At 46.2% G+C, this 16,393-nt stretch overlaps 5 protein-coding genes across 9 annotated transcripts; 3 read left to right on the forward strand and 2 right to left on the reverse strand.

Annotated features, from left to right (window-relative positions):
* Positions 1-25: 25 nt before the first annotated feature.
* On the reverse strand, positions 26-4,533 carry pgls (6-phosphogluconolactonase). Of its 2 annotated transcripts, none has more exons than XM_088358002.1 (6): positions 4,509-4,533; positions 1,099-1,367; positions 931-1,038; positions 763-864; positions 561-701; positions 26-463 (listed from the first exon to the last, which is right to left on the reverse strand). In XM_088358002.1, exons 2-6 carry the CDS (start codon positions 1,360-1,362, stop codon positions 317-319), a joined length of 762 nt encoding a protein of 253 aa, XP_088214128.1. In that variant the 5' UTR covers positions 1,363-1,367; positions 4,509-4,533; the 3' UTR covers positions 26-316. The 2 variants fall into 2 exon arrangements, with proteins under 2 accessions (XP_088214128.1, XP_088214129.1); XM_088358003.1 differs by lacking the exon at positions 4,509-4,533 and adding an exon at positions 1,632-1,789.
* Positions 2,327-4,065, forward strand: LOC148384007 (uncharacterized). The gene is made up of 4 exons (XM_088358001.1): positions 2,327-2,709; positions 2,823-2,901; positions 2,969-3,059; positions 3,233-4,065. The coding sequence occupies exons 1-4, from the start codon at positions 2,435-2,437 to the stop codon at positions 3,916-3,918; spliced, it is 1,131 nt and encodes a 376-aa protein (XP_088214127.1). The 5' UTR covers positions 2,327-2,434; the 3' UTR covers positions 3,919-4,065.
* On the forward strand, positions 4,315-6,592 carry LOC148384008 (uncharacterized). 2 transcript variants are annotated; one of them, XM_088357998.1, is made up of 4 exons: positions 4,315-4,726; positions 5,068-5,237; positions 5,305-5,410; positions 5,477-6,592. In XM_088357998.1, the coding sequence occupies exons 1-4, from the start codon at positions 4,444-4,446 to the stop codon at positions 6,100-6,102; spliced, it is 1,185 nt and encodes a 394-aa protein (XP_088214124.1). In that variant the 5' UTR covers positions 4,315-4,443; the 3' UTR covers positions 6,103-6,592. The 2 variants fall into 2 exon arrangements, with proteins under 2 accessions (XP_088214124.1, XP_088214125.1); XM_088357999.1 differs by having other exon boundaries at positions 4,315-4,705.
* A 256-nt stretch (positions 6,593-6,848) lies between these two features.
* On the reverse strand, positions 6,849-12,086 carry LOC148384009 (uncharacterized). 3 transcript variants are annotated; one of them, XM_088357989.1, is made up of 7 exons: positions 11,483-12,086; positions 10,993-11,102; positions 10,669-10,922; positions 10,456-10,570; positions 10,264-10,330; positions 9,342-9,686; positions 6,849-7,978 (listed from the first exon to the last, which is right to left on the reverse strand). In XM_088357989.1, exons 1-7 carry the CDS (start codon positions 11,745-11,747, stop codon positions 7,365-7,367), a joined length of 1,770 nt encoding a protein of 589 aa, XP_088214115.1. In that variant the 5' UTR covers positions 11,748-12,086; the 3' UTR covers positions 6,849-7,364. The 3 variants fall into 3 exon arrangements, with proteins under 3 accessions (XP_088214115.1, XP_088214114.1, XP_088214116.1); XM_088357988.1 differs by having other exon boundaries at positions 10,264-10,375; XM_088357990.1 differs by lacking the exon at positions 9,342-9,686 and having other exon boundaries at positions 10,264-10,375; positions 11,483-12,081.
* A 60-nt stretch (positions 12,087-12,146) lies between these two features.
* Positions 12,147-15,459, forward strand: vac14 (vac14 homolog (S. cerevisiae)). The gene has a single exon (XM_088357986.1). It carries the CDS (start codon positions 12,329-12,331, stop codon positions 14,672-14,674), a length of 2,346 nt encoding a protein of 781 aa, XP_088214112.1. The 5' UTR covers positions 12,147-12,328; the 3' UTR covers positions 14,675-15,459.
* Positions 15,460-16,393: the final 934 nt, after the last annotated feature.

A 16,393-nucleotide genomic window follows, 5' to 3' on the forward strand; every position in this document is an offset into this window, starting at 1 on the left:
GGAGAGAAGAACTGCACCGCGGTCGTGAAGCTGACTGGAAAATATGATTTATTATGTTGCGCTTTGCTATCTGTGCTAAAACACATTTGACAGCTATATTACAAGCAGTATTTTGACCAAATCCACAAATTTATATCTACACACCTTTGCACTGTCTTAAAACACTCACAAAAATGTATTTTAGTTGGTTTCATTTTCCCATTTTACAAATGTAAATCTAAAAGAGTAAACTTTCCAAAGTCTCTGGACACAGAAACAACAAGCTTTGAATAAGTGCAATGGACACACAGTTTCTTCTCGTCTCCATTGGAAAGCTCTAAAGTTTGGCCCCAGAACCGAGCCGCTCCACCTTAATCGCTAAAGCAGCGGCAGCGGGCTCGTCGATGAGCCAAAACAGCTCCCCGTTTGTCGGGAGGACGCGGGCTGCCGGGAAAGGTGGACCCTCTCGTCCCTCCAGAACCTCCTGCGAGGAAACAATGATGACACTGTCATGCCCTCGCATGTGGAGAAGGTGAGCCACTGTCGAAAACGCTCAAATTCAAACTAAAAATTTGTTTTACCTTCAAAACAGGCGCTTTGCTGCCCCCAGTGGACACAAAAGCGGCACAGCGGGCGGCGTTCACCACCGGAAACGTCATGGTCACACGCTCTGGTGGTGGCTTGGGAGAGTCGCTGATGGGAGCCACGATCTTCTGGCTCTCCTGCTCACAAGGTGCGAGTAAAATTAGTTATTTGGTAATCTGAATTAAGTGCAGCTCTCACCTCTAAAAGAGGGTGCTCTGGGAAGAGGGAGCATGTGTGTCCATCTGGCCCCATGCCCAGCAGGAGCAGGTCAAACACCGGGATGCTGTTATCAGGGAAAGCCTGCACAACACAACGTGAATTTCATCCAACAAGTCAAATCACACATTTTTAAAAAAGACGTTGAACCTTTCTCAGTTTGCAAGTGTAATCCTCAGCGCACTCTTTCACAGGGAGTGAGAAGTCGATGGCCAAAACTGAGTCCTCTGGGATGTTAATCTTTGAAAAGAAATGGGTCTAAGGACAAAGAAAGGAATATTTTAGTTCTGGATACAATCAACCAAATGTGTGTATTACCTTGTAGAGTCCATAGGTGCTGTCAGGGCTGTCAAATGGTACGACTCTCTCATCACAGAACCCCACAACCCACTTGCTGCAGTCCAAGCCTGGCAGAGCGAGCAGCTCTTTGCTGAGCATGGTCACCAGGCTCCCTCCAGAGAGGCCCAAGGTGAACCTGCCCCGGGAACTAACTGCCTGCTGCGCCCGAGATGTCACCAGATGGGCCAGCGCCGGGCCAAGTTCTGCTGATGTGGGGAAGACCACCACTCTCCTGCCGGCCATGTTGTCTGTGTGTGTGTGAGGGCGAGGGGGAGATGGTGCAATGGTTTGTGTGAGCAAACAATATTTGGCAAGTCATCATGATGAAACTTCAGTGTAGCTTGACCAGGTTGAGTATTTTTTTCCTTTTTATTTCCTTCTTTTTTTCCCTCTGTAGTACAGTTCAAACACGGTAAGCAATGTGCTTCTCACAACCAAAAGCAAAACCCTTTTAGAAAAACACTTCCATAAATTAATGGAATTACAGTTTCTAGCGTTTAAACAGTACTTACCGATGAATGAACGACAAAGTGAACGAGGAACAATTTCAGTCGGCAAATGTAAATCCCTTCCTGGAACAAATTTCTAGCCAATCATGTGTCAGGTTAATACCGCGGTGCATTGTGGTTAATGGTGTCTCTATTTAGTGCGAGACGAAACATTAAACATAACCGGCAAAGTGTTTAAAAAGACAACAAATTAAAACTTCCGTAAAAAGTTGTCGTACGTGACATTATATACAGTGCCTGAGTAGAAAAAGTGTACGTGGAGGATGTTTGGTGAAGGTAGTAAATCAAAATTGATCACTTCCTGGAACGAATTTAAGTAGCCAATCACATTCTAAATTTACGTCGCAATGCATTGTGGTAAATGAAGTTTCCGTTCCGTTTCCCAGACATAAGTACGGTGTTTCGATATGCAAATAATGAAATATTGCAGGGAAAAATATTAATACACGTAAATGATGCGCGTGAATACAAAAAGTTGACAAAAAATCATTTTCAAGCGAGTTTCAACAACCAATGCCGTTCTGTTTAGATCAATGTGGATTATGATTAAGCGTGTTTCTGCTTCAGGTACCTGAAAGAAATGTTAGCGTAAATTGGGGTTAATATAAAACAAAAGACCTGAAATTGTGTATGATTTTACACAAGTTGCTTATTCTAAGCAAATCTCTTACGACCGCTAGAGGACAGCAGTACTTGCAGTCTGAATGTAATCTTATGAACTTTATGGGAAAAGAAGAAGACATAACGACTTGTGTTGTTTCCATGCGGGCAGCTCCTTTTGTGTTTAAGTCTTTAATTGGAGCAACATGACGGCTTTCTGTTTCCAGACACAGCTCGTGTCCATCATGGACGCGTTGTGCAAAGCGACCGTGACAGAAATCGGCAAACTGGTAGAGATCGAGTCGAAGATGCTGAAAATCGAGATCACCCGGGGCCGTAACGAAATTGCATCCCTCACCGAGAAGCTGAATTTGATGGAGACTTTGCTTCACATGGCGCAGCGGGGCAGGCCGCAGGACGCCAGGGAAGGCTTAGAAAGCGTCGTGCTAGAGCCTGAAAGGGCAAGACCTGCCTCCAAAAGGTAGACCTGTTTTTCTTCCATCTTGTCATCACTCCCTTGGTGTCGTCATGGAGACAACAGCAAAGTTCCATCATGGCTGCACCTTGTATGACTGTCAAATTGTTGCATTCTAGTGAATTTGCATGGGAGAACATCAGCTCCTCACCTGAGACGAGCACTTCCGTCCAAGATGAGCATCATCCTCCAGCTGAGGTTTGTTTTTCCAATGGTTGCCATGCCGTGTTGTGCTGTGGAATGATTGTACCATCTCCCCAATAAGACACTTCAGTTACCAACTGAAGTGGTGGTAAAAGAGGAGCCAACAGAGGTGGACATCAGAGAGGTCGAACAGGAAAGAACAAATGAAAACAGTGAGTTTGGAATCACTTGTATTTAAGTTTGCTATATTCATGCAAGTGTGTTTACAGTTAGATTTTGTAAATTGAATCCAGATCCGATCCAGATTTAGAAGGAAGGTATTTCAGGAGTAAATAAATGTGAAGCTATCATTTTAAGCTTGACATCATGTGCATCCTGCCAACAGGCATCCATAAGAGTCTAGAGGTGAGCCAGCGCCACAAACCCGTCTCGGAACGCCATCTTCCTGTGTACCTTGACTGCTTTGTGAGTCTCAATGCTCCCTCGTGCCTCACGACACCTGAAAGGAGGGAAGTCCAGTGGAACCCCTCGCTGACGCAACCGCATGCGAGCCACGAGGCCGACAGAAGCATGCCTGGGAATGCCATGCCCCAAAACCCACTCAAGAGCGCCAAGATGCACCACCTGAGGAGCACCGCCACCGCCAAGAGGTTCGGCTGTTTGCAGTGCGGTAAGAGCTTCCGCTGCTACAGCCAGCTGGAGATCCACCAGAGGAGTCACACAGGAGAAAAGCCTTTCCGGTGCACATTGTGCGGGAAGCGCTACGCTCAGAAGGGGCACTTGTACACACACCAGCGCACGCACACCGGGGAGAAACCGTACCGCTGCCCCATTTGCGGTAAGGGCTTCATCCAGAAGTGCACCCTGGACATGCATCAGCGCACGCACACGGGGGAAAAGCCTTTTGTGTGTGTCCAGTGCGGCAAAGGCTTCACAAAGAACTGCAATTTGAAAAAGCATCTCTTGGTGCACCTTGAGTCCGATATGCAACTCTGCGGCAGTGGTGGCTTGGCGCAAAGCGAGACGACAATGAACGAAACCGCATCCAACACTGTGGCTGGTCTCATGTAAATTGCTGTGCTGCTTGTTGAAAATACGAATGCTGTGCGTTAAGCACACTGAGTTGCCTTCCATATCAAATGCGCTATATAAATCAAACTACCATGTTTGTCTGTCTGTCTATTTAAATCAATCAAATAAATCGATTACTAAAATGAATTTTTGTCATTACTTTGGACTGTGATGTGGCATCTATTTCATGATAACAAACACATTTGAATTGCAATTGTAGAAGAACAATTAACGTTTTAATACAATAATTAAATTAATTAGAATCAAATAATTAAAAAAATAAATATTTGTTTTAATTTTAGACTGGAATTTGTGTTTTTGATAGCTGAAATTATGATAGCTAATAGAGTTGATTTTAATAGGATAACGTGCTACGTTCAAGTTCAGCTCGGAAAGGGCATGTCCGCATCCCACAATGCACCGCGGCACAGCTGCTAGCGGCTAGCTTTGGTCCAGCGCTCGCGGAGCTCGTTTCGTCAAATACATGCCGAACCGCCAAATTATTTGCACTTATTCCGCTTTGAGATGATGTGCGATACCACCAACAGAAGCTTCCGGATGCAGCTCGCGGCCATCCTGGAGAAGCTCACCAAGACTGCCCTGATGGAGATCGGAAACCTGGCGGACGAGTGCTCGTCGGTGCTGCTCGGCGAGATCTCCCTGCACAAGAGCGAGAACGAGGCCCTGAAGAAGAGATGCTACTCCCTGGAGCTGCAGTTGAGGGCCGCCCGGGAGGCTCACTACTACCCGAGCCACGTCAACAACCTCGGCCGAAGGAATCCCGAAGGTCAAGATGTACATAAAACCGGTGGGTCAATTCAGGGGGAGAGGGGCTTTAAAAATGGAGCACATTCCAAGGGTGTTCCCAGGAAAATTGAAGTGCCACATTGATGATGTCATAAAAATGTCAATTTTTTTTTAAAAGAAAGTTTCAAATGTAGTCAATTGATCTGATCTTTTATGCATATGTGATCCAGAATTTAATTTGTGTATATTGTTGTTTAAAAATAAACATCTATTTAAAGTCAGTGAGAATAATCCAAATCAGCTCCAGATTGTATTCTTAGAATAATTTTGAGTATGCCTATGCAGAATCGGATGCTTTTGATTTTATGTCCACCTTTCACCTCTTCCATCTGATTTTTGCAGACCACCACCAACAGCAGCAGCAGCAGCAACAGCAGCAGACGGCCGCTCCTGCCATTGACGGAGTCTTTGGGAAAGATTGGTGCATGGATCTGTGGAGGGAAGACAAAAGAGCCTCCGTTCAAAGGAAGGAAGCAGCCGAGCCCGTTGCCATGTCAAGCATGGGAGCGCCGGTACGGTAAAACTGTGCAGCTGTCATGTTTTTTTCCCCAAGGCATTCACATGGTCACATTTTGGCAGGTGTTCGATATAATCGACACAGAACCCGACCTCATCTTCATCAAGGAGGAAGCGTACGACGATCATTCGTTCGGGCAGCAGATGAGATTGACTGATAACAGAAAAGGTCAACTTTTTCGTAAGTGAACTACCAACCTGAGTATTGCATAATAACAGTTTGTGTGCGGTGCAGATGTGGAGACGTTGGACGGCGAGCTCCATCGCTCCGTCAACGAGCTCCAGCTTCACTCGGAGGTTCTGAACAGCTTCCCGTTGATGGCCGACAACCAGGCGCAGCGCTCGCAGCCTAACATCATGGACAAGCTGATTGAGGACGCCGCAATGAGCACGCTGCTGGACGCCCCGGGCCCTCCCTCGGCCCCCACCACCGACTACGTCGACTACACCAGCAACATCCACGGCGGCACCGGAAAACAACTGGCTCTCCTCCCTGCCAAGCCCATCAGACCGAGCAAGCACTTCCAGTGTCTCTTCTGCGGCAAAGTGTTCAACTACCTGAGCAGCCTGAAAGTTCACGTGAGACGGCACTCGGGCGAGAAGCCCTTCAGCTGCACGGTGTGCGGCAAACGCTTCGCCCAGAAGACTTACCTGAAGCTGCATCAGCGCGTGCACTCCGGCGAGAAGCCGTACAGCTGCCCCAACTGCGGACGTAGTTTCTCCCAGAAGAGCTCGCTTAATATCCACCTTCGGACGCACACGGGCGAGAAGCCGTACAGTTGCATGGACTGCGGCAAATGTTACGCCTACAAGTATGGCTTGAACCATCACCAGTGTTTCACCCATATGAAGCCCATCTAATGCGTGCTTGCATGCGGCGTGTTTTATTCTCGTTCGAAAAACCATCGAGTCAAAAAAGGGAGCCTCTTGCTTCAATTGTCAATATGCCACATGACCCAACCCTCATCAGGTGATGCTTCTTACCTGAGATTGATAAAAGTAGGTGGAGCTTTCTACATATTTCATAATTAACCAGCAGGGGGCGCACTGAATTTTTCTCCTTTGAATAGGTTTGCTGTTTTTGTAACCGCACAAAAGTGTGCATGCGAAAAATCCACACGGGACGCCTAGTCGTCTTCATCTCAGACCTTGCAGGTCCAGTTTAGTATTTGTCCGTTTTATGGCACTTAGTGTGAATACCTCATTGAAACGCTGACCTCATCCGCATCGCATGCCGTTTCATGTTTGCTGTGCAATGTTTGAAATACCTCCTTCAAGGCCGCAGTGGATTAAATAATGTTTGTGCCGATGTGTAGCACACACCGTCAACTACCTCATCACAACAGTAGACTACACAGTGTGTCCTTTAATTTCAATAACTCCTGTGACTGAAGTTAGGATTTTTAAAATATGGGTGCTTGTTGTTTCCCCTTCCTGAAATAATTTATATCGCAACAGTGTTGTTGAACATGCTAAAATAACTCAAATACAGATTTGTGCTTGCATGCCCTAACAAAGCCCCCCACCCGAATGTTAGTGTGTCCCAAATGTTATTTGGAGTTTAACGGAAAGTGCGTTCTTCGCTTCTGAACAAAGCACACTCTGACTGTATTTTTTGGAGGGATGTTTTATTTAATAAACTTTCTGACTCCCAAGTGAAGGCTGCTGATGATTATTGTGAAGATTAAAGCGATCTAATATGCGTTTAACAAACAGAAAGGCTGGAGATGAATGTCATTTCAAATTCGCAATGACAGCAAACGTTCCATCCACTTTTTACACCCCTATTGACATGTCAGTTTAGCGACTTATGGCTTCACCAAGACACCAAATTCTTTATTTTGATACAATAGCGCTTACGTTTCGGCATTTTATCCACTCTTCTATTTGCTATTTTGAGCTCTTTCTGAAACACCCTAAAACGCCACAAAATGGCACCCAAGCTAAGAGAAAAGCAGTGCTTAGGCACCATCTTGTTGCCAAGGAACTACGAAGGGGATACTGTACCAAAGTCCTCATAGAAATGTAGCGCTTAGGCGCCCCCTTGTGGCGCATATCGGTCATTCCAATCCTCCAGCAACTCAGCTTCTACATCAACCTAAAGTGTCCACATTAGAGTCCCGCTAAATTGTGCCATTCTTGTGCCTCACCAAATGACGCAGCAGTTGCGTCTTGGCCTCGTACGTCACTCCGCATTCGCCGCAGCCGATGTGCGTTCGTATGAGGTGATTCCTCATGCTGCCCTTCTGCGCGAACCTCTGTCCACAAAAGCGACACACAAAGCGTTTGTCGCCCGTGTGCACCACCATGTGGGTCTGGAGCGCCGACTGGCTGGCCCAAGTCTTCCCGCACAGGCGGCACTTGTTGGGGGCCACCTCGCACTTGTGGTGCTTCAACTTGGCCTTGCTGTCAAATTGCTCCTTGCACACGTTGCACCAGTACGGCTGGTGGGCTCTTTGGTGCAGCATCAGGGTGTTGGGGTTGTAGAATGAAATGTTGCAGCGTAAACACACGTATTTTTTGCCACTGGAACTTGAGCTCGTTTGTACCGATAATTTCTCCTGCCCGTCTTCGACAACGAATTCGAAACATTCGTCCTGGGCGTCGTGATCCGACGGAATGGCTCGCTCTCCGGTGCCATTAGTGTCATAATGATTCTTACTGTCTGGCTCCATCGAGACGTCCGCCGGCCATGCTGGCGTTTGCTCCAGTTCTTCCGACGAGAGCTCCTCCTTGTCTGTTAAAAAACATAAAATAGAAAGATGCTCAGATGTCAGACTATAACAACACAAACAAAATTCAAGGCACATTTAGAAAGTACTGTGGACTGTGATAAATCATTTTCAAAAGCATACCAGAACATCTGAAATTTGTTTGGGGTGAATCAGAGACATTTCGTCCGCTGACATGAATGTGACCAGAGGGTGTGTACACTTGTGCAATCACTATACATCTCTCTTAAATAATTTAATTTTATCCATTTAGCTGCATGTAGATCAATTTTTATAATGACTTAACTTAGTCAAATTTTTTTATATAATAAAACCTAGCATTTTATTAATAATATATTTAATCGCCCGATCAATCGTTTATTGGAATTTAATTCTACCAAATAATTGGAAACAGCCTTAATAATATTATGTGTAAAAAAGACAATGGTTACAAAACATATGGTTTTGTAATAAAGTTTATTTTTGGAGCCTGTTGTACAAATTGCTTACAAAAACTACATACAATGGAGCAAAACAACAGAGACGGGATTTGACGATTCGCCAACTTTCCACCGCGCAGCCTGGTCCACTCACTGACACCGGGCGACTGGCCGAGTTTCTCCCTGATCTGGTCGGCTACGCGAGTGTCTTCCATGCTGTCCGCGCATCTCCATCTTCCACCTTCAGCATGTCGTCACCGTAAGACCTTTTCGTCTTTCGGGCAGACATACGGTGAGGAAACGATCCCCGGTTCTGTCGGCGTCAAGGTCTTCACTCGCCAATTAAGATAAGCGGGTTGCTGCTGCAGCTGGAGCCAAGACCCTGGACTGAGAAGTGATGCAAAATTTGTGTTATTAACCATGACATAGATTTTTAAAAAATATTTTTCAATTTTTTGAATTGATGTTTTACGACTACTAGCAATACAATACTCGGGAGTGGAGTTTGTTTTTAGTTCAAATATACACAAAACATACTTATGCGGCACACATGCATCTGCCCTTTTCAGTACAATATAGCTATAATAATAAAAATAAAAGAATACGCACCAAAAACGTTTACATGTAGTCTTGATTTGAAGCCGATCGCCTCCCGATCACGCAACCCGTCATCAAAATTAAGGGTGAGAAGAAGTTTTATCTGTTTTTACATTTGGCTGGTCATTTAACTAGAGCGTCAATTGTTTTTTTGCGGTCTACGCAAACTATTTTATAAGTGGCAATTAAATTTACACTATTAAATAAAAAATTGTATGTTGTCCATCTTCCCATAATACTGACATGTAATGACGAGATAAATTCCTCCCTCACTAAAATGAAAAAAAAAATCACATGAAGGTATTTTATCATACTTTCTTCCTCATTTATCGGACATGTAAGCATAACTTACCGACAGAGTCCATCACGGCCTCCAGCATAGCGGCGGCGGCGTCCACGCTTGGCTTGCTTATCGGCGGCCTACGACCATACACGGCGTCCACCAAGACGAACCAGCGCCACGATTTGTTCCTGTTCTGTGCTTTTATTTTGCGATACTTGCAGCGCAGCTTCTTGCACTTCAACTGGCACTGGCCGCACGTCCGCTGGAAGCCCTTGGCGGCCATCCGCTGAGAGACCAGCTGGAAAACCCTCCTGTTGTGAACCGCACGAACAAGCTCCCGCTGCACCTCGTCTTCGGCGAGGATACCGAGGAAGGTCTGCACTTCCTCGAAAGTCCAGGGTGCGCTGTTGTGTGCTGATGTTGTCCGGAAAAGGGCAACATAAACAGTTTTTAATTCTCTCGCTGCCAATCTTTGCTTTTGTTTCTTGACTCTTAGTCAACCGACTAAAGATTTGACTACTTTTCAAGATTGACTAATTAATCATTCTTTAAATATGTTTTGATGGAATGGGAAAATATTTTTGTGTAAGTCCTGAAGCACTTGTGCTTATTGCAATCAAGTTGGGAACTTCATAAGACTTCAATTCAAAACCGATTGTATTAACCACATATTCAAACTAATTTCTGACCCTTTAGCCAATTAGGAAGTCACCTGAAGGTCATGTTGTTACCAGACAGAAAAAGAGGAGTAAATGGTTGAATGTTTAAGTGTCTGCCTTGTGGCACCATGCTGCCCCTCAAAGGTCCACCTTGGTACTACAACAGATATCAGGAGACTCCAATTATTCATGAGAGCTGTGCCATGTTTGTCATGAAATATAGCACACACATTACAAGAGCAAAATGAAGAAACATTTTTTTATGTCTTCGCTCATGTTTTTTTAAAGATCTGCTAGTTTGCTAAACATTACCATGCGTGTATTTCACTTACTTTCTTGACTGACTGCTCCCTGCGAGAAGCTTCCAGCAGCGCCCTCCAAATAATCTTCCACCTTGACCTGAATCACATCGACATTCTCAGAGTCGGACCCAGTTATCAGAACCTGGGAAATGGAGCAGCCACAATCAAAATGTTTTTATTTTACCCCCCCCCCCAAGTACGGGACAGCCCCAATGACCTTACCTGGGAGAGTTCATGGTTGTGGCAATCTGCAGGACTGATGTCCTTTATGTAAAGCTTCCTTCCGTCAGGTGTAACTCGCACTTTGATGGTGAATGGACAACGTTTCATATCGGGGCTACGACAAAAAATAACTTTGCTAAGTAACAGTTTTTCCAGTATCAATTATTCTGATTTGTTGTGGGGTCTAATCTCAGTGTAATTGTAAAAACTTACCATTTGCTGCCATAGGCGCACGCAAAGTCCAGCTCGGCGAACACTAAATCGTCACTGAACGATTTTTTCCTCGCCCGCTTTTTGGCATTCTCCACGGTCCTGGAGCTACGCCTGTAAAGCTCCACAAAATTGGACCTCTGCCATCTTTCAATAGCCTTCGAAAAAGACTCAAAACTGTGAAACTCAGTGCCTTTCTCCAAATCCTGTGCTTTGCACAGAGTGAAACAGTCAAGAGGCGTAGACATAACCATATCCTGCAGAGAATAAGAAAAAACATTTATAGCTACAGCATGAACGTAGAGACACTGAATATTCGACACTCACGTCATCTACTTGCTGAACATCCATCTTTTGATTAACACGAGATCTGTCTTTCCACAGGTTAAGGCACCAGTCCTTTCCAAATACTCCCTCGATAACTGGAGAGACAGACTCTAGAAAAAAAAACAAAGGTTGAAAAATATGTATCTGTTTCTTTGTAAAATTATTAGCCATCCTTGTCATGGATTACTGCACATAATATTGTATTACAAAAGCTATTTGTGTCTGGCAATAGATTATTTAATATGATCACTGCTTGTTAATCTCCCTAAAGACAAAAAAATAATTTAAAAATACTGTTATGTGGACAAATATGGAATGCATCGTATGTCTATCACAAAAATCCCCGATATCTGTAGTTTATATTGGTTTTATTTTTGCTCACGATTACATCTGATGCAATACTAATTATTGTTATTAAGTATTATTTCCAATTTAATGCCAAAGGTGTGCGTAATACATGGAGCGTGCATGTAAACAAAGGACTATCTACCGTTAACGTCGTCGTCCGTCTGGATGGCAACGGTACGGTGCCTCGGAGATAGCCCGGGTATCTCACTCCTGGCCGCGGTCAACTCGCACTGTAGCGTGTCAACCTTTTCTGTCAAGGCCGAGTTGAGCGTCTTGAGCCGTGACAGCTCCAAACGCAGCTCGACGGTGTCCTCGTCCACTACCTTGCAAAGCTCGACCATGGCGGACTCGGCCATCGCATCCATGATGGAGGAAAGCTTGGAATGAAGAGCTATGTTGAGCTCCATCTCTTTGGAAAGTGTTTCTGAAAACGTCCGTACGTGTCACAAAAAGTGTCTTGGTATGTAAAATAAAACTGCTTAGGAGTAAAATAAAAAGGGGATTCGAGACGACAATGAAGAAGGAATGTCTGCTCCTCAAGTCAAGCGGAACCAATCGGGTAAGAGCAGACGTGACGTAATGATGTGCTTCTTCTTTTTCTTCTTCGGTGGTGTTTGTTGACGGTTAGCAAACAAACTGTCACGTGCATTACCTCTACTGGAGTGTAGGACGGGAGTCAATGCAATAAACAAAATAAAATACGTGTATAAAATTGTGTTTAGTTCATTACGTTATTCTTAATACATAAAATGTATAAGTACTAAAAAAATAAAAAATAAACAAATTGTGTTCGCTAAACGTGACGTATTCCTTTCCGCCGGAAGCAACCGGTCAGCTGCGTCGCATTTACTCGCCGCTTCCTGGTTCTCTTAACGTCTCGTTCCCCGTGACAAATTCTTCTAAATGCATTGTTTCTCTCCCTATTTCCCCTAACCATCAAAGGGACTACACATATACAAAGACCTTTGCTCGGATCTCCGCTGCGATCATGAACACGGAGAAGGACTTTACGCCGCTGACGCCTAACATCGTCCGGGCTCTGAATGATAAACTGTACGAGAAGAGGAAGGTGGCGGCCCTGGAAATCGAGAAGCTGGTGCGCGAGTTCGTGGCTCAGAACAACTCCACTCAGATCCGACACGTCATCCAGATCCTGGCCTCGGAGTTCGCTTTGTCTCAGCACCCGCACAGCCGCAAAGGAGGACTCATCGGTTTGGCTGCGTGCTCCATAGCGCTGGGTAAAGACTCGGGTCTGTATTTGAAGGAGCTCATCGAGCCGGTTCTCACTTGTTTTAACGACTCCGACAGCCGCCTGCGTTACTACGCCTGCGAGGCTCTCTATAATATCGTCAAGGTGGCCAGGGGCGCAGTTCTGCCCCATTTCAATCTCCTTTTTGATGGGCTGAGCAAGCTTGCGGCTGATCCGGACCCCAATGTCAAAAGTGGCTCAGAACTTTTGGACCGGCTCCTGAAGGACATTGTGACTGAAAGCAACAAGTTCGACCTCGTTGCATTTGTACCTCTACTAAGAGAGCGCATTTACTCCAACAACCAGTACGCCCGGCAGTTCATCATCTCCTGGATCCATGTCTTGGAGTCCGTACCTGACATCAACCTGCTGCACTATCTCCCCGAGATCCTGGATGGCCTCTTCCAGATCCTGGGGGACAACAGCAAGGAGATCCGCCGGACGTGCGAGGTGGTGCTTGGCGAGTTTCTGAAAGAGATCAAGAAGACGCCGTCCAGCGTGAAGTTTGCTGAGATGGCCAACATCCTGGTCATCCATTGCCAGGTGGCGGATGAGACCAAGGTGACCAATGACCTCATTCAGCTGACTGCCATGACGTGGATGAGGGAGTTCATCCAGCTGGCCGGCCGTGCAGTGCTGCCGTATTCGTCGGGGATCCTCACTGCAGTTCTGCCGTGCCTCTCCTACGACGACCGCAAGAAGAACACCAAGGAGGCGGCGAGCGCCTGTAACTACAGTTTAATGAAGCTCGTCACTCCTGAGGACGACGAGGATGAAGAAGAGGAGAGAAGCGGAAGTGTCGAGTCGCCGTCGAGAGAAGACAAGGTTGACGATGGCGGCGGTGACGTGCTGAACTCGTCACAGGAAGCAGTGGGCTTCAGCAGCATCAGCTTCTTCACCCCTGCAAGCAGCGACAGGTCTCAGGTGACCCTAGACTTGGACGGTATCGTGCAGGTGCTGGACCGCCACCTCCACGACACCTCGACAGGCATGATGACGCGCATCGCCGTGCTCAAGTGGCTCTACCACCTCTACATCAAAACTCCACGCAAGATGTTCCGTCACACAGACAGCCTTTTCCCCATGTTGCTCAAGACCCTCTCGGACGAGTCGGACGAGGTCATACTCAAAGATCTGGAGGTCTTGGCCGAGATCGCGTCGTCACCTGCCGGCCAGACGTATCCGGCGGTGACCTGCGACGGGGTCGACAACGGACCTGCGCTCAAAGTGCCGAACAAGGCGGCCAAGACCGGGGGCGCCGAATCCTCCCCGTCCACCCCGAGCATGAACTCCTACTTTTACAAGTTCATGATCAACCTCCTGAAACGCTTCAGCGCCGAGAGGAAGCTGTTGGAGAGCAGAGGGGCCTTCATCATCCGCCAGCTCTGCCTGCTCCTCCACGCCGAGAACATCTTCCACTCCATGGCGGATATCCTCCTCAAGGAGGAAGACCTGAAGTTCGCCTCCACCATGGTGCAGACGCTCAACACCATCCTGCTCACGTCGGCCGAGCTCTTCCAGCTACGCAACCAGCTGAAAGATCTGCGCACGGCCGAGAGCTGCGCGCTCTTCTGCTGCCTCTACCGCTCGTGGTGCCACAACCCCGTCGCCACCGTGTCGCTCTGCTTCCTCACGCAGAACTACAAACACGCCTATGACCTCATCCAGAAGTTTGGCGGGCTGGAGGTGACTGTTGACTTCCTGATGGAGGTGGACAAGCTGGTGCAGCTGGTGGAAAGCCCCATCTTCACCTACTTGCGCCTCCAACTGCTGGACGTGGAGAGCAACCCGTACCTGATCAAGGCACTGTACGGCCTACTGATGCTTCTTCCGCAAAGCCAGGCTTTCCAGCTGCTCTCGCACCGCCTGCAATGCGTGCCCAACCCGGAGCTCATGCGGACAGTGGACGGGCCCAAGCGCGCCGACACCAAGGAAACCGATGTGGAGCACAAGCGCGCCCCGCATGCCCACGTGGACTACGGCGAACTGCTTCGCCACTTTGACTGCGTGCAGGGTCAACACCTGGAGGTACGGCACCAGCGCTCGGGGCGCGTGGCCGAGCCGCCCGACAGGAAGCTGATATGAGGTCACCCCCATACTGGAAAAAAAAAAAAAACTTGATGACTGGAACCAAATATGAGATTATGAAGCTTGTACATACACTGGCATGACGAGAATGTTCAATTCACCTGTCTTTCTTTTTTGGTCCTCATTCCTCTTTTTGTTGTTTTGATTAAAGTGCATGAAATCTAATTCACTGTCATTTACTGAACTATCAAGAATTCAATACATTTCTCAATGTTTATTATTGTGGTTTGCAGTGGTGTTTCGACAGATTTTTTTTTTGTAGGTGCTTTGCCTTCATTTTTTTTTTTTTTAACTTTTGTGACAAAGTCTTACACTGCTGCCCTTTGTGAATGAAAACAATGTTGTGACTCGCCGTAACACAATCATGAGTTTTTCTGTCAGGCGGTACGAAGTACAGTATGAAGTATTTTTTCCCCTCCTTCTGTTTCTAGATTCACTTGTTCCATTCCATGTATTTCAAGCGAAACATTTCATGCCATTGAGCACAATGATGATTTATTGTCATGTGAGCTATGCGTCACATGTTCAGAGCTGTGAGCCAGATTAACTTTTCCATGTAAGACGAGGTATACTATATTCTCGGTATGCCTTTTATTCTTGTTACACACCGCTCGTTTTATAGCAACAGCTGGCCTAACATTCACTCTTTGTTTGTCCTTTTAATGCTAATATATTCCTTGGCTTTTGCCGTTATTCGTGTGTAAAGTTGCCGATAAAGCTAGAACACACGTGATGCTCGACGTGCCCTTCACCAAAAAGCAAATAAAACTCGAAAAAGACAAGTAGAGCTAGTTCTGGTGTCATCTTTTTCTGTTACTCTTCATCCGGCGCCTAATCGCGATGCTCAATATTTTTTTTTTAGCGTGACTAGCACGTCATCAAGCATTCACACTTGGACTCAGTGGATACAAAGAGTCTTCTGCTCAAAGATGTGACTAAAACAAGTCAGGAAAAACCTACAAGAACAGGAAAAGGTTATTTAGGCTTCAACTGAGGTAATGTAAAACAAATTTGGCGGCGATTGGTTAATTCTAAACACCCAAAATGCTGGTTACGAGAGGGTGTGTACACTTTTGCAACCGCAGATTTTAATGAGCGGGAATGCTTTATATTGGTTCATTAATAAAGTGTCACATTTGTAAACTTCTTATACGGCATCCACTCCTATGTATTGCATTTTATTACTATTTACTGATTGGCTGGCAGGCATCACATGGTTCCATTGTGACCTCAGTACAGTATGCATCTGTTGACTCCTGTCAGTTATCATGTCGGCTACATTATCTCTGAACTTTTGCCCCGTCACCCGTGCGGACAAGACGACAAATTTGGTCCGCCAGGATGAGTACAGATTAAGCTTTCACCGACAGAATGCACTCCAAGAAGCCTGATTGGACACACGCAGAGTGGAAGGCTTCCATTACTTGTGCGTCATCACATAGGAATGCATTCGGCACTGGCGAAGCCCTGATATAAAAAAAAAAAAAAAACGTGGGACCTAAAATAAGACTAAATAGTTTCTCGACGACACCGTGCATTGTTTTTGCTTCACCTGCCTGCTTTTAAAGTGGCGGGCTCATCCTTAAATAGTACTTTGTATGCTATACACTCCATTCGTGGTAAGAAGTTCAACCCCACCGCCCAAGTGTTCCATGTCTACGTTAGCGTCCTATTTTGGGGAGTGCGTCAGTTCTTGTAATTTGCTTCCATAACAAA

Source organism: Syngnathus floridae, chromosome 17 (genome assembly GCF_059516105.1).
Source record: "Syngnathus floridae isolate MCC-2025c chromosome 17, RoL_Sflo_1.0, whole genome shotgun sequence".
In the NCBI taxonomy this organism is placed as follows: Eukaryota; Metazoa; Chordata; class Actinopteri; order Syngnathiformes; family Syngnathidae; genus Syngnathus; species Syngnathus floridae.